At 37.1% G+C, this 23,928-nt stretch overlaps 1 protein-coding gene across 1 annotated transcript; it reads left to right on the forward strand.

Annotated features, from left to right (window-relative positions):
- The first annotated feature begins 1,093 nt into the window (after positions 1 to 1,093).
- Positions 1,094 to 3,613, forward strand: LOC143573722 (uncharacterized protein At1g66480-like). The gene is made up of 2 exons (XM_077058526.1): positions 1,094 to 1,657; positions 3,461 to 3,613. Exons 1-2 carry the CDS (start codon positions 1,103 to 1,105, stop codon positions 3,509 to 3,511), a joined length of 606 nt encoding a protein of 201 aa, XP_076914641.1. The 5' UTR covers positions 1,094 to 1,102; the 3' UTR covers positions 3,512 to 3,613.
- Positions 3,614 to 23,928: the final 20,315 nt, after the last annotated feature.

A 23,928-nucleotide genomic window follows, 5' to 3' on the forward strand; every position in this document is an offset into this window, starting at 1 on the left:
CTATATTTTGTTCGTAACGTTTAATAGTTTAGAATCACAATAAATATACAAACTAGAAAATACGAATTACTCTTGAACACAAATTTAAAGTTCAAACTTTAAATAATAGTCTAATAAATATACCAAACCAGAAAATACCACTAAAAACATGTTTTTTATTCGGATTAAACAGATATCCGAGCAATCCGAACAATCCAAAATTTTTAAAATTCCATATTCGAATATTCGGATTGATCTGATCCGAATATCCGAATAAGAATTCAGATCTGTTTATATCGGTTTCGGTTCAAATTTTGTTTTGTTTTTTTTTGAATTTCGAATTTCTTGAACACCCCTAGATGTAACACATACGGTTATTTGTTTTTTTTTCCTTCGTTGGAAATCATGTGTGCACTTATCTTATTTTTTGAACAACTAATAATTTACTCATGAATCACCATGGTTCTCTAAAGTTGCAACTAAAGATGTCAATAAACCCGAGCTAGAAATCTATACCGCATAAATAATTAAATATCACTTTTATTTATTCATGCAACTTTGAAAGCCATGCTTGTAAGCTTAATGAAGCAGAGCACATGAATTTCAGGTTCAAACTATTTTATAAAATACGCTACAATTCAAGTTTTAGCTTGGCGTAATTATTTTGCGTAGTTTACAAACGATTAGTCCTATTTACATCTCTACATGGTTAAACTTTAAACAAAACAATATTCATTTTAACTATTTAATATATAAATAATCACCATTAGTTTGTCATTTTCATTTGTCATCAAACGTATTCCTTTACACATCATATTAAAAAACATCTACCAAATAAATACTATATGTAAAATGTGAATTGAAAAACAGAAAAAGTCAATTTTAATACCCTTAAACTATTCAAAATTATCACATTATTATTATTATAGTATACATATATATCATAAATTCATAATTAAAGCTTTGCACTCTTTATTATTATTATTTGATCAAACATTTAATCAACTATATATACCAATTCCCTCACCTATCCACCATTCCACTTTTGCTTCTTTTATTTCACAGGTTAACTCAAAAGAACAAAAATATTTATATATATATTATTAATATTTTTTTTTCTAAAATGGGAAATAGTTTTGGAGCCAAAAGAAACACTTCAAAGATCATGAAAGTTAATGGTGAAACCATTAGATTCAAGACCCCGGTCAATGCAGGCGAGGTGATCAAAGACTACCCGGGTCTCGTACTATTGGATTCGGACCATGTCAAGCATTATGGAGCCCGAGCCAAGCCGTTGGAGCCGCAAGAAGAGCTCAAGGCCAAGAGGCTTTATTTCTTGGTTGAATTACCAAAATTGGTTGAGGATAAACAACAACCTACTAGGAGGGTTCGTTCGGGTATTAATATGAACGCGAAAGAGCGGCTCGAGAGCTTGAAGTTGGCTCGAAGGTCGGCTTCGGACTTGACGTTCATGAAGTCACCTAGCATTATGGAGAATGGTGGTGGGGTTGATCCCATGAGGGTTAAGTTGAGGTTGCCAAAGGCGGAGGTGGAGCGGTTGATGACGGAGAGTAAAGACGAGAAGGAGGCCGCGGAGAAGATTATGAAGCTTTGCATGGAGAAAAGTGTAGCTGGTAGTGTCGCGGGCGATGAAACGACGGTCAATAAAGGAAGGAGGGTACGTTTTTCTTTTATGTTTAAACTATGTTTAAAGGGTCGTTATATTCAAACACCATCTCTGATGTGTTAACAACTCTATACGGCTCGTATAGGGACTATATGAGTCATATACGAGCCGTATAGGCTTAAAACACCTAACGCGCTAAGACACTGACCTATACGGCTCATATAGCCATTATACGAGCCGTATAGGTGCACCTGGTGTCCTGTTGTCCGGATAATCTATGTGGTGTGGGAATAACCTATGCCTTATGAAATTACCTTTTTTTTTGTTTATATTTAGATTTATATTTATATATATTTATATTTAAGAAGAAAATTTGATAAACATTGATGACTCGATCTTGTGAACGTAACAATTCGTTTTCATTTTGAGTTTGTCTACTCAAAAGTATTGTGTTCATATCCCACCTTCATTTATTACTTTTTACACAATAAAGTAATATAATGATAATACTAGTTTTGTTTTAATATTTAGTGATCATGTTTGAATCTTTAATATATTACATCGAATTTTTTTTCAAGAAAGTGATTTGTAAAAAAAGAAAAAAAAAAAAGAAGTGTTTTTAAATAGGCATTCAAAAACCAGTCAAATCTAGATAGTATGTTATTTCGGAATTTAATTAACCTATAATAACGTAACGTCTTGATTCTGGTCTTGTACCTGCATCTTTTGCTACTTAAAACCGATGATTGTCTAGGTCTGATTAATTTTCGAATAATTATCTACAAACAACTTGGCTTCTTTCCTAACAAAATGGGCGGAACGAAGGGGTTCATGCCCGAGTGTTCCATTAAACAAGATATGGTACTCTAATGTTCTCTTGTAGTTTAAACATTTTACACTACCGCAGTGTAATATAACGACTTGGCCAGAGAATGTAATAATTATACTTTTTAATTTTTAAGTTTGAAATTAAAAAAGTTGACCAAAGCATTGTACTTTTTAATAATTATCTTGCATGTGATTGAAGTACCAAGTCTTGTAGTAACATGGCCATAATTGGTGTCCTGTCAAACGGCCGCGTAACGTTTCATTAGTATTTTACTTTTATTTTTTCAAACTTAAATCGTCAAACTAATATTAAATAATTTAAATTTACATGTTCTCTTCATGATTTCTTTCATCCTCCTTTTTGACTTTTTACGTCATATTTTGTTATAAAGAAAATTTATATTTTTAAAAAAGTTTCAATTACATTAGAGACGCAGATAAACGAGAAACAAGTTATGCCACAAGCTTTTTTTGAATAACAAAACCGTTTCGAGATAAGTTTTAAATCAGTCGACTCGTATTATTTTTTCGATCAAAAGCCCTAAAACATCGGCTTGAAATTCGGGAAAAAACTTAACGGCGTTAAGTGTTTTTTAATAGAGGTCTATTGAGAAAAAAATAGTTGAAAGTTATGACGGTTGGTAATGACTTTTAAAGTAAGGATTATTATCGGTCAATATACTTTCACTTTGCATTTGTATAATATATATTTTGTTGGTTTAAAGAAAAGAAAAAAAGTCTTTACTTTTATTTTTAGTGGTCAAAATTTTCTTGCTCTATTTTATCACAAAATTGAAAAGTTTGAAGAAAGTACACATATACTTGGTCAAAAACAATGTCTTATTAATTTGATTTAATAGCATTAATATCTATTTAATATTAAAGGAAATTTTCAACCAACCGCTATGAACGTACGTCCTTGTCTAGGACACCTTGTTTGCTGGCCGTTAAATTTTTATATAATAATATTATTTTTTTGGAACCATATGAAAAATATTAATTTAGTTATTTATTGTTTATTCGCAGAAAAGAGTCGGATTTAGTGAGGAACTTACTGTGTTAGAACACGCATATTGATGTGAAAAGGATATGATTCTTAAACGAGGGTGTATGGAATCACAAACCCGATATAAAAATAGTCAGCAAGAGCGATTTTTTGTCTCTCTATCCTTTGTATATGATCGCATTATTTTCTTATAATCAATCAATCATGCCCAGTAAAATCCCATCGACAGCAAAGCTATAAGTAGGGTCTGGGGAGGGTGGGATGTAGGCACACCGTACATCTATCCAAAGGAATAAAGAGGTGGCTTCCAGAGAGACCCTCGGCTCTAATAATCATTATTTTCTTATAATTTAGTTATAATTATATTTGTAATTTCATTCTAACATAAATACAAGAACACAGAACACTAAAGTATGTTTGTATTTGTGATTCTATCTTTTATCCTTTTTATAAGATTGAATCACATAATATAATATTGTAGATTATTTTATTTGATACACAATCTTATAATAGTGATATGGGAAGGGAAAAATATACAAAGAAGACTTCTTATTTGAATCCATACAAATGTACAATTGTTAGTTGAGAATGAAATTATAGATATAAAGGTTTTGTTTTTCTTTTTTCTTCTTGTAGTTGCTCTATAGTGTTGTGGATAATTTTTGTAATTTCATCTTGATCAATATATTTATGGTCTTTGTTTCCATTTCCATTATTAATTTATTATTTTTGTATTTATTTATTAAATAGAAATGCATGTATTTTTGTACATATACAAGTAGAATGCAATGTTAGATAACATGAAAAGAAAAATGGGGAATACTATCCGATTTAGTACTTTCAAAACCACATTCATTTGGGGCGACTAGTGAGGAGAGGGAGAGAGATGTTGGAGATGCTGGTGATATCGTTGGCACTCTGTTCAAATCGGGGTATGATGTGGTGGTGCCTGCCAAGTGAGGTGAGTCCTATGCGCCAGGGGGGGGGGGGAGGAAGGCATCAGTCAAGATTTAACAGAGATAGTGGATGCGCAATCGGCAAGTTAAAGGACTAAAAACGAGACAACTTTTCATATTAAGGACACTTTGTGAAAGTCAATTTTTTAAAGCACCATATCCATAATTTTGCAATATTTATATAAAACAAAAATTATAATTTAGTTTGGCGAAAAAAATGAGGATGGATAATAGGATGATCTAGAACAACGCGTTATAGATTTTTTTTTTGAAAGGACAAACTATATTAACCAAGAAAAATGACAGCTCACAAGACGTAAGAAGCCTGAAAGTACAAAGAAACAACAGAACAAGGAAAAATAAAGCATTGCCTCTTGCGTGTGGTACTCATGGGAAAGCGGCACGACGGGACTGATAGAGCTAAATTTGTTTTTGAATGAAACAAGACATTATTGGCGTCAAATTAGGTATACGAGCCGTTCTTATTACAAAACTGAATTACATTTGATGTGATGCATCCCAAATTTAAAGTAATGATAGCCAAACTATTACACTTTGTTTGTTTGCTTTAAAGGTTTAGTTATTATTGTATAATCCTTAAAACCATTTAAGCATCTTCTCAACATATCAAGTCCTTTATGAATTGTATTGTTCTTATATCCAAGATTTAAGTTCATGACCATTATCATTATCCACGAGACCAAACTCCAAAATTGTATTTAGGAAAAGTAAAATAAGTTTCTTTAATCATTTAAGCATCTTTTAGCATTACTTGCTCTTACATTTTTTGTAACGGTAAAGAGGAAAACTAAAATAAGTTTCTTTAACCAAAGGGGGGAGATGGAATCAAGCTAAACTTTCGTTTTGGGGTCGTAAACAAGTTGAGTTGAGCTCTAGATACTAGATAGGCTCATTTGACTTTACAAACACCGAGCACATCGCGTTTCAAATATTATATCCAAAGTTCGAGTTTTGCTCTTAATTAATTTGTCAAGTTCAAGCTCGGCTTATTAAGTACGGAGTATATAATTATATTAATTCTACACATATTTAATTATATATGTACATAAATATTTAGTTATAAATTTATATGTATATAATTATATATAGTTAAATATATATATATATATATATATATATATAGGATTAGTATCATTTGAGAACTCTTAAATTATTTAAGAACTTGAATGAACTCTTAATAACTAACATTTTTTATAAAAATTTTTGTATGTTAATGTTATTTAAGTGTAGTTTTATCATTTTTGACATCTAAATTTACGATTACAATTATGAAAATTAGTTTTTTTATGCATATCTATGTTTTTTTGCGCATATGTAAATTTTTGTCACATAAATTTTACACATGTGTAACTTGTGATTTATATATGTAATCAAAATTCTTTTTTATAAATATGATAAAACAAGTCTCAAATAATGTTAATATATAAAAAAAGTTAAAAAAATGTTTGGTTTTTAAGAGTTCCTAAAAGTTCTTAACTTTTTTTGAGTTCTCAAATGAAACTAATCCTGTATATATATATATATATATAATTTTATTACTTTTATCATAATATAATATATGTAAATAATACTCGTCAAGTTTGGCGTAGAAAGCTTAGGCTTAGGCTCGTTTTTTGAATGAGCTTCAATTTAGGTTGGAACTCATTTATGTTCAGTTTGATTAGAGTTTTTTAACAAAACAATCTCGAATAGAATTGGCTCGTTAACACCCCTTTTTTCAAGTGCGGCGATGACGTCATTGTCGGAGTCAAAATTATTCAAAATCATGTTTATCTGGATAATGTGGTGACAATGTTGATGAAGACCTTTTTTAATAGTTGCAACACTCCCAACATACTTAAACATCAGGCCACTAAAGAAGACCACACAAATGTGAAGAAAAAGTCCCCTTATCGTTATTGATGCGAACATGCAATAAGTTTAACATGTTGGTACTAATGTCAAAGTTTTGCCATCTTTTTCAATTGGTAGGAACATGTTACCTTTTTTTTGGTTACATAGAAACTAATATTAATGGTTAAAAAGTCTTAATCTACAAAAGCTAAAGTAAAAGGCCAAAAGTGTGCATGCCTAATATTAGAGGATCCATTTATTTAATTTAATAATTAAAAAGAGAAAGGAAAAAAAAAACATTGACAAACTGAGGATTTAGGCATGTGAAATTAAGAGCCAAAAAAAAGTCACCAATTTTGCACTTCTGCACAAGTTGTTTGATTTGAATGTTGAAAAAAGAAGTCATTTGCGTACCAAATTTAACTTATACCCATATTAGATGAAGTAACAATCTTATTCTATGATTTGATCTCTCTTTATAAGGTTTTCATGATGTTTAGTTTCATGATGGAATTATAATCGGGTTTGGTTATTAGTTAATCGGTTATGCCACACACAAACATCGAAACCAAGCCATAAATTTTGGTTAATCGATTATGGCTTAACCGAACAATTAAGTAATTGTTAACTTCGGTTATATCGATTCGATTAATTTAATTAGGATTTGATCAATTAATTAGGTTATTGGCTCCAGATGTTAAAAAATCCACAAACTTGGAATGGGAATGATAAGTTTTTTTCTGAAGAAAAGAAAAAAAAAGAAAAAAAGAAAGAAACGAAACGAAAAGAGACAATATAATACAATTACAATAAAATCCATATATGCATGCTTAGTCACAAATTGAGGAATCACACTCGATAACCTCAAACATCACCCAAGTCTCAACTCACAAGTGGTATTGCGGTAATCCTTTCAAGTAAGTGTTTTTATAATCTTCTTCTATCCGAATAAATGATTCATCGAAAAACTGAGTCACCACTGATATTGGCGTCGATATGACAAATGTCCGGAAGTTCCTCTATGCAATCATTCTCCTTATTGCTAAGTATCTTATTTGTATGCATCTTCTCTTCGTTTTCGGGGCCTCTAGACATCTAGTTCAGTTAGGGCTGTCATAACATGGACGGACATGATACGATAAGACATGATGACCTGTTGTACTAAACATGAACACGACACGATAACTAATCGTGTTATTTTTTTTCAAACACGAACTTGTTTTGTAGCAGGTTAACATGTTAAGACCTGTTAATGGACCTGCTTAAACATACAATGAATAATACATGCATAATGAAACAAAAATTTTCAATACAAGAATAAAAGTCTTAATTAATACATAATCCGTAACATATTTGACACAAAAAAACCACAATTGTTAACATATGTGAAACAAAAAAGCACAAATGCATAACATACTTGAAACAAAAGGCCATAGAAGCAAATCATAACATCCATTAAAAAAATATAATATCGGTTTCTGACGGACATGAGTGAAATGTCATATATAAGTATGACTTTAGGCTTAGGATTTTAGGAGTGTATATATATTTATTTTTTTAAAATTAAAAATCTACAGAGGTTACTAACAGGTTAACAGATTTTTTAACCTGTTAGGACACGAATATTAATATGTCTTAAACATGTCAACCTGTTTAAAACACGAAACCTGTTAAGCTAAAATCCAAACTTGTTAAAACCCCGTGTCGTGTCGTGACAACAAGTTCGTGTCATAAATTGAGTTATTGACAGCCCTAAGTTGAATGCAACTCAAAATGGTCTCATAAATCATAGGCCCTAGCCCATGGTGAAAGCCCAGTAGTACTTAGCTAATGATTGTAGTTAGAATCGCAGTCATTACCCTATGACTGTAGGTAAAGTTACAGGCCCTAGCCCAGTAGTTTTTAGCCTAGCATATCAAAGCCCACCAAATTATAGGCCTATGTGAACCCGAAGGAGGAAGGACCATAGTAATATAGTATATTAGTATATGTCAAGGTGAAAAAAAAACATGAACCAGCAACCAAACCCGAAAAAATAACCCAGGACCGGTTTTTTTATACCCGATTTTTTAATACCCGAATACCTGACCCTACCGGCCTACCCGTAGGGTAAGGATAGTGTGTACATTTCAGTATCAAAACCGTACTTGGATCTGGTTTGTACCCGCTAATACCCGAAAACGGAACCGAGTTTTTTCAATACCCGAAACCGGGTTTTTCAAATACACGATTGATACCAAAATATCCGAGAAAGTACCTAAAAAATACACGAAAAATACTCCCAAACATGCGACTCCTTAAAAAAAAGCAAATCTATACCCAAAAAATATCTGAAATTAGGTTTTTTCAATACCCGAAAATAGGGTATTCAAATACTCGGTTTTAGAATACCCAGTTCTATACCCGACCCGAGCTCGGTGCATAGGGTATGGTTTTTAAAGACGATACCCGAATCCGAACCCGACCCAGGTATGACCAATACCTGATTTTCCAATACTCAGTCATACCCGAACCCGATTCCACACCCAAAACCGGGTATTTAAATAAACCTGATTTGTACACCTCTACCATACATACAGGGTATTGTTTGACAAAACTAGCTGGTAGCTGTAGCTTTTTAAATATATTTAAATTTTTGGCAGAGTAGCTGGATCTTTTAATAAAATGTATAAAATGACCAAAATAGGCATAACTAAAAATATAATATTAAATGTACTTATTTTGGAAGGTTATTTAAATAATTAAAATAATAAAAGTTTGTAGCTTTTATAAACGCTACTAGTAGGAGCTTCAAGTTTTAAGTTTTTTCTCATAACCTAAAAGCTTATAGCTCATTCAACTAAATAAGGCTTTTAATTAAGTATGAATTTTTTTTTAAAAACTTGAAGCTTAAAGTCCTTAAAAGCTCCTTTCCAAACATACCCACAACCTTTTTTAAACCCTACCAAAGTAATAACTTTGCTTTTGATGGGATTTTATAAGGTATGGTTGTTATTTTATTATTTGTTTAATTATTTTAAATTGTTATTGAAATTACTAAATATTTGTTATTTTAGAAACTACTGATAATTTCTAAGTTATTATTTAAAAGATATGTTAATTATCTATTTTTCTATAATTAAAGTAAGGTGTTTATGCTAATATATATGAATTTGTATTAGAAGCAATGATTTTTCTAAAAAAAGAAAAAAAAAAGAAAAATGTCATATTCCCATGAAAGTCCATATAATAAAATGTCATATTTTACTCTTCTTATGTCTAAAATATTAATTCGAATAACTTTCGTTTGGATGCAACCAAGGGTACACTTTTTAAGTCGTGTTAAATTGTCTTATTTTATTTTATAGCACTTTGTTATTTTATATTAGCCAATTCATTTTTACTCTTCTAACAAAAATGCATAGAACCGTCACTTTCCACATGCGTGATACTTGTACTAGTAACATATAAGTTTATAAGGCTTGTGTACTTTAAATAAACTCAGTTGTTTTAATATATTTATAATATCTTTCATATGTATACTGTCGGGCAGAGAGGGTGAATGAGGGGGAAAAAAGGAATAGAATCATTTAGGACTTTATAGTCTTAATTTAGAGATAATGCCCACCTATTCTTGGTTACGTATTGACAGTATTGCAAAACTCGCTTGGTAGTAGTCGTATGATGGGCTGATGGGGTAGGAACTAACGATTAATCGGAGTGAAAATATATCTACGTTGTCATACATACATACATGCATGCATGCATACATACATATACATATACATACATATTTATATACATAACAATTTTTTGTATATAAAGTTTAATTTTGAGCAATTTTAACCACACAATGATTAATCGGCACCTAGTCGGTAAGGTACCGACTCTTGATTAACAGGCGCTTAGTCATGATTTTGCCAAGTTACAACCATGCGTAGTGCGTGCGTGTTGTGGGGGGGGGGGGGTCACAAAGACACCTATTATTTATATTCTTTATATATTTTAAATTAGACTATTAAGGTATTTTATTTTGACATCAAAACTAATGAATTTATTTTACAAGATATTCAAAAATATGTATATAACAAAAACCATGTTAAATGGTTTCTTTTTAGCTTCTTGTCTTGTTTGTTTTCCATTTACCATACAAGCTATATAAATAATCAATAATAATTTGAACCTTTAAACTTTCTAATCACTACAAATCATAGAATCTTCGGCTAGGGATGTCTCACATGCGTAATATGTCAGTGAAAGTGTGGGAGAACAAGGAAATTTTGTGACAATCTAAATCACAACAGAAGAAATTAAAATACATTTTCTAATATTTTTCGATAATCTCTCAATATTTAGCGAAGGATCATCCACGAAATTTGGTTAGTTGTTGTCGTTAACCTTTCGACGTAATATTCATCGGTAATATAATCATTCTCATTCATAAACCAACGCAACCTGATTTTCATTATAAAACTTTACACTTATTCAACCCAACCAAACTTTCCACACTCGTTAACAACCCAAACTTCATTATTTTTTAAATAAATATGATTTATAATTGTTATTTTGTTTAAAAGTGACTAGAAATATAAAAAATAATTTATTTTTTTAAATAAGCAATATATATTTAGTTTAAAAATATGAAAAAATATATTTAACCAAAAATTTCATTTTTTTAAATAGACAATATAGATGCGGTGAATTTTCTTGCCATTTTGTTATTTTTTATTTTCACGAACACCAAGACAAACCACATGAAGTTCACCAATGAGAGTGGAACTAGAGGTGCACAAATCGGTTTTTTTAAAAAAACCGGTTCGGTTATTACCCGGACCGGTTTTTTTTGGCCCGGAAAAAAACCGGTTCGGTTAATAACCGGTTTTTGTAAGTCAAAACCCTAACCGGTCTAACCGGTTAGGACCGGTTAGAACCGGTTAATAAACCGGTTTTTTTATTAACCGGTTTTTTAATAACCGGTTTTTTTTTTTATTATTGTTTTTTTTTTAAATAACCATTATTTTTTCACAGTATAAACAAACCGGTAACTACAAGGCAAACCGGTAACTACAAGGCAAAACGGACTGACCGAAGCCATTCTTTGCTTTCGTTGTTAGGGTTCTTTGCTTGGAAGATTAAAAACACATAACTTTCATTTATAGTTTTTACATTAAAAATACAAACATTAAATCGTTATCGCATATTCGTAACTCAAAAATACAAACATTAAAGAATGCTTAGACACGATTACATGAACAACTTGCTGTTTCTTACTCATTATTTGCCTCCATGCTTGCTGTTTCTTTAGCTAATTTTCTTCACTACCCGATCCCGAGCTATTCCTTAGGTAATCGTCGTACGCGGCTTCTTCATCGGTCATTGGTTGAGTGTGTCCTTGATTGACCTCGTCTTCATACAAGCCCGCCTCATACTCCATTTCCCCCTCGAGTGAGCGTTGATGTTGTGCCCTATCTAAAGAGTCCAAGTAATCCTTGTAGCAAATCGACATCTCTATAGCTGGTGGAGTGAGTCGAGTCCTCCTAATCGATATAACCCTGCCAGAAACAGAAAAAGCAGACTCCGAAGCTACCGTGGAAGCTTGGACCGTTAGTAAATCTTTGGCCATGGCGGCGAGGATCGGAAACTCATCCTCCTTACCTCTCCACTAAGCCAGCAAATCAAGACTTCTAAATTCATCCGGAGTCATGTGTTTCACAAAGTTGGTACCACCATACCTTCCAAGTTCACTGCTTGGGGTGTTTACCTTTTGACGTTTACCGGCGTCTTCCCAAATCATGTAGTACATCCCCATTTCAAGGTCGGTTTGGGATTGGGATTGGGCAACAGCTCTTAACGAGTCATGAATTTGGGAAGACGACCCGTATTTTGTAAGGTAAACATCATACATGTTTGACAAGGTGGTGTTGAAAGCATTCTTTAAAGTTTGGCTATAATAGGGGTTTTGATCGTCGTTTAACTCTAGCTCATCACAAATTTTTTCTATTAAAGCTTCAACACCACCAACATTGATGCAAGGGTTTAACGCAGCAGCACATGTCAAAACAGCGGGTAGTTCTTGAAAATATTTTCTAAATTTTTCTTTCATTTTTACACCCATATCAAAATAAGGTGCACCCCTACAATGAAGTTCACTCAACTTTGTGCACATGACAGCAATTTTTGGTAAAGCAATGGGGCTTGTTGGATAGTAAACCCCGGATAAACTAGTTGTGCAAGATTTAAAAATTTGAAGGACCTCCGTAACGATCTCAATCAATAACCAGTTTCTAGGATCGTACGGTGCACATTTACCCCTACTTGACAAAATTTGATGAAACGCAATTAATGATTCTTTTTGTTGGATGGCTTTCTCAAACATATCACAAGTCGAGTTCCAACTTGTTGGACAATCCCAATTTGGCCCCAACCATTGACAATTAGCTTCTACACAAAATTTTTTGTATCTTGAAAATGTTTTATTGTTGCTAAAAACATCTCGTAACATTCTTTTAAAATTGTTTCTCTGCGTTTCGATCACGTTTAACCCATCTTGCACGGCCAAGTTGATAATATGTGTAATGCATCGGCTATGAAAAAACGCTCCATCACAAATAGGTTTATACTTTAATTTTAAATGGCCAACCGCGGCCGTATTGTTGGACGCGTTATCAAACGAAATTGAAAAGATTTTATGTTCAATCTTGTATTGTCGAATGACTTTATCCAAGAGTTTAAAAATATTTCTACCCGTGTGCGGGAAATCAAACAATTGAAACGCAACGGTTCGTTTCATCATTTGCCACAACTCGGGGTCAACCCAATGAGCCGTCACACAAATGTATGAGTCGGGCGAACCATGAGGTACCGACCACACATCCGTTGTTTAGTTTACACCAGTTTGTAAGTTTGAAAAGTATGAAATTAGTTCGGATTTAGCGTTTTTCCATGCTTTAAGACAATCTCTTCTAAGGGTCGAACGACTTACGTGTTGGTAGCGTGGTTGAACATACTTTTGCATCATCTCCGTGAATTGAGGGTTGTCGAAGTGGTTGAAAGGAAGTGTTTGTTGAATCACAAAGTTTGAAAACTTTTGACGTACCGCTTCAAGGTCGTACGTAAACACCGCTCCTTGATTCGTCATCTCCGGCTGCGAACTACTTCCCGATTCGTCCTTCAAGGCCTTGCAAAAGGGCCTTTGTACATGCGCTTTTAAAGTGGAGTTTGCATCTTTGCCATAAAACTTCAAACAATGTTTGCATCGAGCTTTTTGGCTACCGTTAGACATTTCGCATAGGTCGAAATGTTGCCAAACATCTTGGTTTCGTTTCGTGGGGATGACCCGAACGACCGTTTCTCCCGTGTTCGAGGCACCCATGTTGACGGATGAAGCAGCACTTTGGGAGGCCATGATAATCGACTACGAAATAAGAGCGTATGGAGTGGTAATGTGGTATAATTGAGCGTGAGATAACAAAATAATCGCGTATGAAATAAACGTTTAGAGCGTATGGAGTTGTATAATCGAGTGTGATCTAACCAATACCCAACCTAACTATATATAGATGTTTGTGGGGGTAAAATGGTAAAAAAAAAAAAACGGCCATATAGCCGTTATACAACGGTAAAAAAAAAAAAAAACCGGTTTTTAACCGGTTAACCGGTTATGGAGAAACCGGTTAACCGGTTTATCTACAACGGTAAAAAACCGGTTTTTTTTTAAACCGGTTAACCGGTTTTTCCATAACCGGTTATTAAAAAAAACCGGTTTTTTCATTAACCGGTTTGTTAACCGGTTTTGGATCTAAAACTCGTAACCGAAATACGAACCGTCGGTTTGTAAACCGGTCAAACCGGTTTTTAAAAAACCGGTTTTCTTAAAAACCGGTTTCCGGTTTAAACCGGCAAACCGGTTACCCAACCGGTTTTTTTGACCATCTCTAGGTGGAACTATCCAAGCATTAAAAAAAAGATAAAAACCTTTTTGGTTCCCAATTAGGTGACGTCCTCAACCTTGATCACAACCCACTAACTTAACACATTATCAATTTCATATTCTTTTTTATGTTCTTTTCAAACAATTTGTTTTATATATAATTTGATTTTTATTTAATAATTTATATTACTTAACTTTTTTTTAAACTAAAAACACAGTATTGTTTAGTTTAAATTTACGAACATTATAATACAAAGTTTATTAAAAACAGAATACTTTTAAAATTGTGTATTTTTTAATATGAAGTATGTATGTTTTGTTTTGCTAAAACTTATTAAATTTTAAGGTTTGGGTTATTAGTTATAATAAATTTTATAGAATAAATTAAAACCTAAATAAATATATGCAATAAAAAATTAGTTCGGGTTGAGTTGTGAACAAAAGTGAAAAGTTGGGTTAGGTTGGGTTGTGTGGGTGAAAAATAGAGAAATTAATTTTTTTAATTAGAATGTGGGTTGGGTTGAGTTGTAAATAAAGTTAGTCTTAGCATATCATTCTAATCCAACATCAAGTAGACAAAGCACAAACCCTTTTCCGAGTCCCCCTCTTCGGATCTCGGATAGCCGTGGTTTCTTCCACATCTTTGGTAGTCACAGCCCTTCGATTCTCTGGTCTACCTCTTCACATCTCCAATTCTCCGGCATTTCGGCCTCATCGTAGTTGCAGCGGCGCCACCGGTATTAACAGGTTTGTGTCTTATCGGGTATACCAAGTATTGACAGGTTCGGGTTTGGGATGGTACACGATAAGTTTTCGTATCATGTACATATATACATGTTTCGTGTTTGTGTCTTATCAATACAGGTATACATGATATGCCAGTCCTAAATGGATGTATCGAAATTAATCACTGACGAAAATGAGTTTGCAGGGTTTCACATGTGCTCAGAATATATGCACATTTGGAAACAAATGGACTACAAGATTATATGCCGCTTTCAACTTCTATAGTGAAAGTTAGTCTATTAATGTTGGAGCTCATGTAATTGACCTTCAAGTTAAATAATATGGGATGATAATTAAGGCTTAAGATTTTTATGATCTTAGGTTTAATACGTGACTTAATGGGTTTTTCTTATATATAATGGCTATTTAATTTCCTCTTTCATGGTGTTTCTGGGAGAGTCAAGCCTGACATATCAAAATATTATGGACGGTTAACATCCAAACAATATTCAATAAATATATCATATCGTGGTCCCATAATATATGGATCTATAAGTGTGGCAATATGGTTTTTACAACACTCAAAACGCGCAAGCTATGAAACGTATAGTATTGGTATAATTTCCTGTGACACCCGGTAAATTTCCCAACCCCTTAAACTAAGTAATCAACCTAATAATTAGGTGATTGTAAATATTATGCGCGCCATGTTAGTCAGCGCGTGCATGTGTTATGTGCGCCCTGCGCGAGCGCACCATGTTAAGAACCAGCGTGAGCATATGTTATATGCGCCATGCGTGAACGTATTGGCCTTATGTTTTCATGTAACTTAAACGTTATGTTGTCTATGGGTTGACCATCCCGCATGATGCTAAGGCGGGTGCATCCTACATCGTTTGTGCGCGTGCGGAAGGGAACTAACCTACCCGCATGGCGGGAACTTTGAGAGCTAGTTTGTCTGAAGCTCCAGGATGGAATTGACTTCAACATGACTGATCACTATGTTGAAATACCAAAACCACCTGGAGAATCTACAAATGAAACTCAAATGTCCCTAACTGCGAGAAGGTTACGCACCTACCCGCAGCAAAGAAATGTTCTACACGCAGGAAGCTATGCGCACCAAGTTATACGCGCAGAACACTTAGTCAAAATGATCAGATTTAAGGAAATTGTCCCCGCCCAAAAGAGGGCGGTAGCGTGTTTCAGAAAACTTCTACTTTTTACTGTACACTGTCTAAAGCACTGAAAAAGCAAACTGTAAAAGTCAACTGCCAGCCACCCACTCTCACCAACCACAGCCCTGCATGTCCTGTCCATATCAAATCAGAATCTTTAATCTACTTTTCTACTCTTTTTAATAAATAATAATAATTTCCATACTTTATCATCATTTCAAAAGATTACAATTCCCTAAAGCAAGGGATTATGTTCCCTTGAGTTTGCCTATAAATTTGTAGCCTAAATTATCACCCAAAACACACTTCAAGGAACTACAAACTTGCACTAATCTTTTCCCAAGCATCCATTGTTTCCAGCTCCGATCCTGTTACTAGGTAAGCCTAGATTATAACCTTGAGATCTACTTTCCAACCCTTATATCTTGATCTTAATATATATAATTGTTATTTAATCGTATTCTAGACCTTCGATTCCGAGGCCAACACCAAGAAAACCCGAATCTCGATTAATCCCTTAACAAGAACCACAGGTGAGTCTCACAGCCCCTATTTTCACTATTTTCACCATTTTAAACTGCTTTCGGGGCGAGGGACACGTATTTAAATAATGTTTTATCATGGTATATTTACAAGCTAAGCAAACGATTACGTGTTTAAGTTATGTTTCATGATGAGCAATGCGAACAGTTATCTATGGTTTTTCGATGATAGTGCACCAGATTCGAGTAAGTGATCACTTTACCATTGGAACTCTAAGGGTAGGGACTGCTGGTTTGATCCGCCCACTCGTAGGGGTCGCACCTCTTACACAGACGAGTGCCTAGCACGGGGCAGTACTATGGGTTTGAGCCCGTTCGTAGAGGTCGCTCCTCTTACGCAGACGAGCGCCTTGTTTTCCGGCACAACGTCCGCGCGTAACCCGCGGGACGGTATTACAGCATATATTCGCTCGTAGTGGCAGCGCCACTTACACAGACGAGCACAGTTTTCCAGAAGTGTCTGCGCGTAACCCGCGGGACAGTATTACGTTATTTTAGCTCGTAGTGGCAGCGCCACTTACACAGACGAGCACAGTTCCCAGAAATGTTCGCGCGTAACCCGCGGAACGATTTTATCAGAATATGTTGATATAACTATGTTTTACCAAGCATGTGTTTAATGATGCTACCAGAATTATGTTTCAGAATGATTTGTATCAAGATTATGATGCAATACGATTTATCAAGTTACTAAAACTTGTGAACTCACTCAGTTTATACTGATTCAAATGTTTTTACGTGTCTTTCAGGAGATAACTAGGTAGCGCATGGAGTCGCACTTAGAGCACCACACGCTGAACATCTAAAACAAGCTTTTTGGAAGATTTTGGTTTTATCCCCTCGATGCGCACGGTTACCCGCCGCGCAAGGGGATATGGCGAGAAAATCTTCAGTTTTAGTACTTGGATGTTTTTTTATGTAATCCTTAAACAATGTAATGTATTTGTATTAAACTTCTCATGCGCAATAAAAATCTTTGAATGTTTTGCAATGGCCCGTGCTTAAGTATCAATCCCCACTCGCGCGCGCCCGGCTGTTTCCGCCGCTCAGGGCCGGGTGTGACAGATTGGTATCAGAGCACTGGTTATAGCGAACTAGGAAAAGAAGTTTTTAACCTAGACTATAACCTTTGGGGAATCGCATGAAATATTTTTCAAAGAATATTTTCAAAAGAAAAATCACACACGCACTTAGGAACACGGGTCACAGTGTCTAGAGATAAGAACATTATGTGCTCTGAGTACATGCGCTAAGTTTGTTGTATTTTCTTTTTATGAAAGAATGCCTCCAACCAGAGCCAAGGGAATTACCATGACACCCGAGGAGCTCGCAGAAATAATCGCGCAGGCGATTGCAACGCATGAGGCCAGCAAGGCCGAATCTAGTCAGGGTCGCCAAGAGAACGAGACCCCAGAACCCGAATCAGGAGCCTTGGACAAAGGATGCTCCTATAAAACATTCATGGCCTGTAGGCCTTGGCCGTTCAAAGGCACCGAAGGAGCCATTGGGCTCTACAATTGGATTGACAAGATGGAGACAGTTCTCTCCATCAGCGGATGTAGTGAAAACCAGAAGGTCCTTTACGCGACCTGCATGTTCCAAGAAGCAGCTTCATCTTGGTGGAAGCTCCAAGTAAAGACTTTGGGGCGAGAAGTTGCTCTTCACAAGACCTGGGAAGAATTGAAAGAAATGTTGATGAGAAAGTTCTGCTCTCGCGCAGAAATTCAGAGCTTGCAACAAGAATTCTGGAACCACACCATGGTAGGAACAGATATCGATGCCTACACCAATCGTTTCAACGAGCTTTGCCAGCTGGTGCCAGACATGGCAAACACAGAAGAAAAGAAAATCGAGAGGTACATCTTTGGGTTACCTCCTGTCGTTAGAGTCCCGCTCAACGCCGCCGCACCTCCGACCTTTGACGAGGCGGTTGCGCGAGCCATCACCCTTACAAGGGATACGGTTCGTGCGGGTATGTTGACCACCCGCTTGAACGAGCAGCGAACCTCTGACTCCAAGAGGAAATGGAACTCCCACCGAGGATCAGACTTCAAGCAGCCACCGCCCAAGAAGCAGGAAAGCACAAGGGTTTACGCGATTCAAGCCGCGGAACCATCAAGGAAAGGATACAGCGGGCCTTACCCATGGTGCAACAAATGCAAGTATCACCACGAAGGCGAATGCGCGAACGTCACATGCGCCAAATGTGGCAGACCAGGACACAAGACGGTGAATTGCCGTGCTAAAGAAGCTGGAGCCAATGACAACTGCTACGCATGCGGGAAGCCTGGACACTTCAGTCGGGATTGCCCACAGAAAGGAAACCAAGCTCGCGGGAGAGCTTTTGTGATCGGCGCGGGTGAAGCAAAGGAAGAGCCGAATGTGGTAACCGGTACGTTCTTGCTTAACGGTCATTATGCATCTGTCTTATTTGATACTGGCGCTGACCTAAGTTTTATATCCCATGAGTTTAAAAACTCCCTGGGCTTAGCGACCAGTAGGCTAGACAAACCTTATACTATAGAACTAGCCAATGGTAGGCAGTTATGCGCGAATGAAAGGACGGAGCAATGTGTGTTAGTCATGGGAGGTCATGAGTTCAATATTAACTTGTTACCAATAGATTTGGGAAGTTTCGATATTGTGGTAGGTATGGATTGGTTGGTCGAGAATCTCGCGGAGATTGTTTGTCATGAGAAACAGGTTCGGATTCCACTGTTGAACGGAGAAACTTTGATGATTCAAGGGGAAAGAAGGGGAGTTGCGACGAAACTGATTTCATGCCTAAAGGCGCGTAAGTGCCTAAGGAAAGGGTGCTACGCCTTCCTGGCGCATGTAGTAAAGAAAGGAGATGAGCGAAGAATTGAAGACTTACCAGTAGTGCGCGAATTTCCAGAAGTTTTTCCTGAAGATTTGCCCGGGTTACCGCCGCCGCGACAAGTCGAGTTTCGTATTAATTTGGTCCCAGGAGCTGCGCCAGTAGCTCGAGCGCCTTATCGCTTAGCTCCATCTGAGATGCAAGAGCTATCCAATCAGTTACAGGAACTATTGGATAAGGGTTTCATACGCCCAAGCTTTTCACCTTGGGGAGCTCCAGTACTGTTTGTAAAGAAGAAAGATGGTTCGTTCAGAATGTGTATTGACTACAGGGAGCTGAACAAGCTGACAGTCAAAAATCGGTACCCCTTACCGAGGATTGACGACTTGTTTGACCAGTTGCAGGGATCCAGTTATTATTCGAAGATAGATCTACGGTCAGGATACCACCAACTTAGGGTCCATGAGGAAGACGCGCCAAAGACAGCCTTCCGAACCAGATATGGCCATTATGAGTTCTTAGTGATGCCTTTCGGGCTAACTAATGCGCCGGCTATATTCATGGATCTGATGAACCGTGTGTGCAAACCATACTTGGACAAGTTTGTGATTGTGTTTATAGATGATATTTTGATTTACTCTCGAACCAAGGCCGAGCATGAGCAACACCTGAGAATGATTTTAGAATTGTTAAGGAAAGAAAAGTTGTATGCGAAGTTTTCCAAGTGCGAATTTTGGCTTAGAGAAGTTCACTTCCTCGGTCACGTTGTAAACGAGAAAGGAATTCACGTTGATCCTTCCAAAGTCAAGGCCATCGAAAACTGGGAAGCGCCAAAAACCCCAACTGAGGTGAGGCAATTCCTTGGACTAGCTGGCTACTATCGACGCTTCATTGAGAACTTCTCCAAGATAGCTCTACCTCTGACCGCGCTAACTCAGAAAGACAAGGCGTTTATTTGGGGCAAGAATCAGGAAGCGGCATTTCAAATGTTGAAACAGAAGTTATGTAGTGCGCCAATCTTATCCCTGCCCGAGGGGACAGATGACATCGTTGTTTACTGCGACGCTTCACATCAAGGACTCGGATGTGTCCTTATGCAGCGAGACAAAGTTATAGCGTATGCCTCGCGCCAACTTAAGACCAATGAGAAGAACTACACAACGCATGATTTAGAACTTGGAGCTGTTGTCTTCGCGCTAAAGATTTGGCGCCATTACCTCTACGGTACGAAATGTGTAATCTTTACGGATCATAAGAGCCTCCAACATATATTCGATCAGAAGGAATTAAACATGAGGCAACGAAGATGGGTTGAATTGTTGAATGATTATGATTGCGAGATCAAGTATCATCCGGGGAAAGCGAATGTGGTAGCAGACGCGCTAAGCAGAAAGGAGCGAATAAAAACGCTACGAGTCAAGGCTCTAAGGTTGACCATTCACGCAGATCTCTCTACCCGCATCCGAGACGCTCAGCAAGAAGCCTTGAAACCAGAGTTTGTTAAAAACGAATGCCTTGGGGGTATGGTTAAGAATTTGGAACTTAAAGGGAACAACACTCGATATTTTGCCAACCGCATATGGGTCCCTCTCAAGGGAGGATTGCGCGAGCAGGTATTAAACGAAGCTCACAAGACGCGATATTCCGTACATCCTGGCGCAGACAAGATGTACCAAGATGTTAAAACGCTGTATTGGTGGCCCAATCTTAAAGGCGCCATCGCGATGTATGTCGGTAAGTGCCTGACGTGTTCAAAAGTAAAGGCTGAATACCAGAAACCATCGGGGTTGCTTCAACAGCCAGAAATTCCCATGTGGAAGTGGGAACAAATCTCTATGGACTTCATCACCAAACTGCCAAGGACACCTGGGGGTTATGACACGATATGGGTTATTGTAGATCGGCTAACTAAGTCAGCGCACTTCCTGCCGATTAAAGAAACTGATAAAATGGAAAAGCTAGCCCGACTATATATTCGAGAAATAGTTTCAAAACATGGAGTCCCAGTGTCCATCATTTCTGATAGAGATAGTCGGTTCACCTCAAGGTTTTGGAGATCGTTACAAGGAGCTCTAGGTACTCGCCTTGATATGAGTACAGCTTATCATCCTCAAACGGATGGGCAAAGCGAGCGAACAATCCAGACATTGGAAGATATGCTGTGCGCGTGCGCGATCGATTTTGGAGGTAGTTGGGATACCCACCTCCCGTTGGTTGAATTTTCTTACAATAACAGTTATCACACAAGCATTAAGGCTGCGCCGTTCGAAGCTTTATATGGGCGCAAGTGTAGATCCCCACTGTGTTGGGCTGAAGTGGGCGACAAGCAAATGACTGGTCCAGAAGTGATCCAAGAAACAACAGACAAGATTTTTCAGATAAGGGATCGCCTTAAGGCAGCACGCGACAGACAGAAAAGTTATGCTGATATGAGAAGGAAACCATTGGAGTTTCAAGTAGGGGATAAAGTACTTTTGAAAGTCTCTCCATGGAAGGGAGTCCCCCGTTTCGGTAAGCGAGGAAAGCTAAATCCGCGCTACATTGGACCTTTTGAGATCCTGGAGAGGATCGGTCCAGTTGCTTATAAACTCCGTCTACCCGCCGAACTCAGTGGAGTTCATGATACGTTTCATGTATCCAACCTCAAGAAATGTTTATCTGACGAAACGTTGATTTTACCGGTGGAAGAAATTCATATTGACAAACAGCTGCACTTCGTAGAAGAGCCTATAGCAGTAACCGATTGGAAAGAACAAAGGTTGCGCAGAAGCAGAATCAAGTTGGTAAAAGTTCAATGGAACTCAAGGCGTGGGCCTGAATTCACTTGGGAAAGAGAAGATCAGATGCGCATAAAATACCCACACCTCTTTCAGAATATGGCTTCTGCCAGCAACGTCTCTTAAATTTCGGGACGAAATTCGTTTAACGAGGGGAGAATGTGACACCCGGTAAATTTCCCAACCCCTTAAACTAAGTAATCAACCTAATAATTAGGTGATTGTAAATATTATGCGCGCCATGTTAGTCAGCGCGTGCATGTGTTATGTGCGCCCTGCGCGAGCGCACCATGTTAAGAACCAGCGTGAGCATATGTTATATGCGCCATGCGTGAACGTATTGGCCTTATGTTTTCATGTAACTTAAACGTTATGTTGTCTATGGGTTGACCATCCCGCATGATGCTAAGGCGGGTGCATCCTACATCGTTTGTGCGCGTGCGGAAGGGAACTAACCTACCCGCATGGCGGGAACTTTGAGAGCTAGTTTGTCTGAAGCTCCAGGATGGAATTGACTTCAACATGACTGATCACTATGTTGAAATACCAAAACCACCTGGAGAATCTACAAATGAAACTCAAATGTCCCTAACTGCGAGAAGGTTACGCACCTACCCGCAGCAAAGAAATGTTCTACACGCAGGAAGCTATGCGCACCAAGTTATACGCGCAGAACACTTAGTCAAAATGATCAGATTTAAGGAAATTGTCCCCGCCCAAAAGAGGGCGGTAGCGTGTTTCAGAAAACTTCTACTTTTTACTGTACACTGTCTAAAGCACTGAAAAAGCAAACTGTAAAAGTCAACTGCCAGCCACCCACTCTCACCAACCACAGCCCTGCATGTCCTGTCCATATCAAATCAGAATCTTTAATCTACTTTTCTACTCTTTTTAATAAATAATAATAATTTCCATACTTTATCATCATTTCAAAAGATTACAATTCCCTAAAGCAAGGGATTATGTTCCCTTGAGTTTGCCTATAAATTTGTAGCCTAAATTATCACCCAAAACACACTTCAAGGAACTACAAACTTGCACTAATCTTTTCCCAAGCATCCATTGTTTCCAGCTCCGATCCTGTTACTAGGTAAGCCTAGATTATAACCTTGAGATCTACTTTCCAACCCTTATATCTTGATCTTAATATATATAATTGTTATTTAATCGTATTCTAGACCTTCGATTCCGAGGCCAACACCAAGAAAACCCGAATCTCGATTAATCCCTTAACAAGAACCACAGGTGAGTCTCACAGCCCCTATTTTCACTATTTTCACCATTTTAAACTGCTTTCGGGGCGAGGGACACGTATTTAAATAATGTTTTATCATGGTATATTTACAAGCTAAGCAAACGATTACGTGTTTAAGTTATGTTTCATGATGAGCAATGCGAACAGTTATCTATGGTTTTTCGATGATAGTGCACCAGATTCGAGTAAGTGATCACTTTACCATTGGAACTCTAAGGGTAGGGACTGCTGGTTTGATCCGCCCACTCGTAGGGGTCGCACCTCTTACACAGACGAGTGCCTAGCACGGGGCAGTACTATGGGTTTGAGCCCGTTCGTAGAGGTCGCTCCTCTTACGCAGACGAGCGCCTTGTTTTCCGGCACAACGTCCGCGCGTAACCCGCGGGACGGTATTACAGCATATATTCGCTCGTAGTGGCAGCGCCACTTACACAGACGAGCACAGTTTTCCAGAAGTGTCTGCGCGTAACCCG

This window comes from Bidens hawaiensis, unplaced genomic scaffold (assembly GCF_021521415.1).
Source record: "Bidens hawaiensis isolate Kalapana, Puna unplaced genomic scaffold, B.hawaiensis_p1.1 tig00001382_1, whole genome shotgun sequence".
Lineage (NCBI taxonomy): Eukaryota > Viridiplantae > Streptophyta > Magnoliopsida > Asterales > Asteraceae > Bidens > Bidens hawaiensis.

Bases quoted from the DNA above. Each gene is read 5' to 3' on its own strand.
- LOC143573722 (XM_077058526.1), top strand. From the start codon at position 1,103: ATGGGAAATAGTTTTGGAGCCAAAAGAAACACTTCAAAGATCATGAAA. The intron at 1,658-3,460 runs GTACGTTTTTCT...GTTTATTCGCAG, and splicing joins CGGTCAATAAAGGAAGGAGG to AAAAGAGTCGGATTTAGTGA.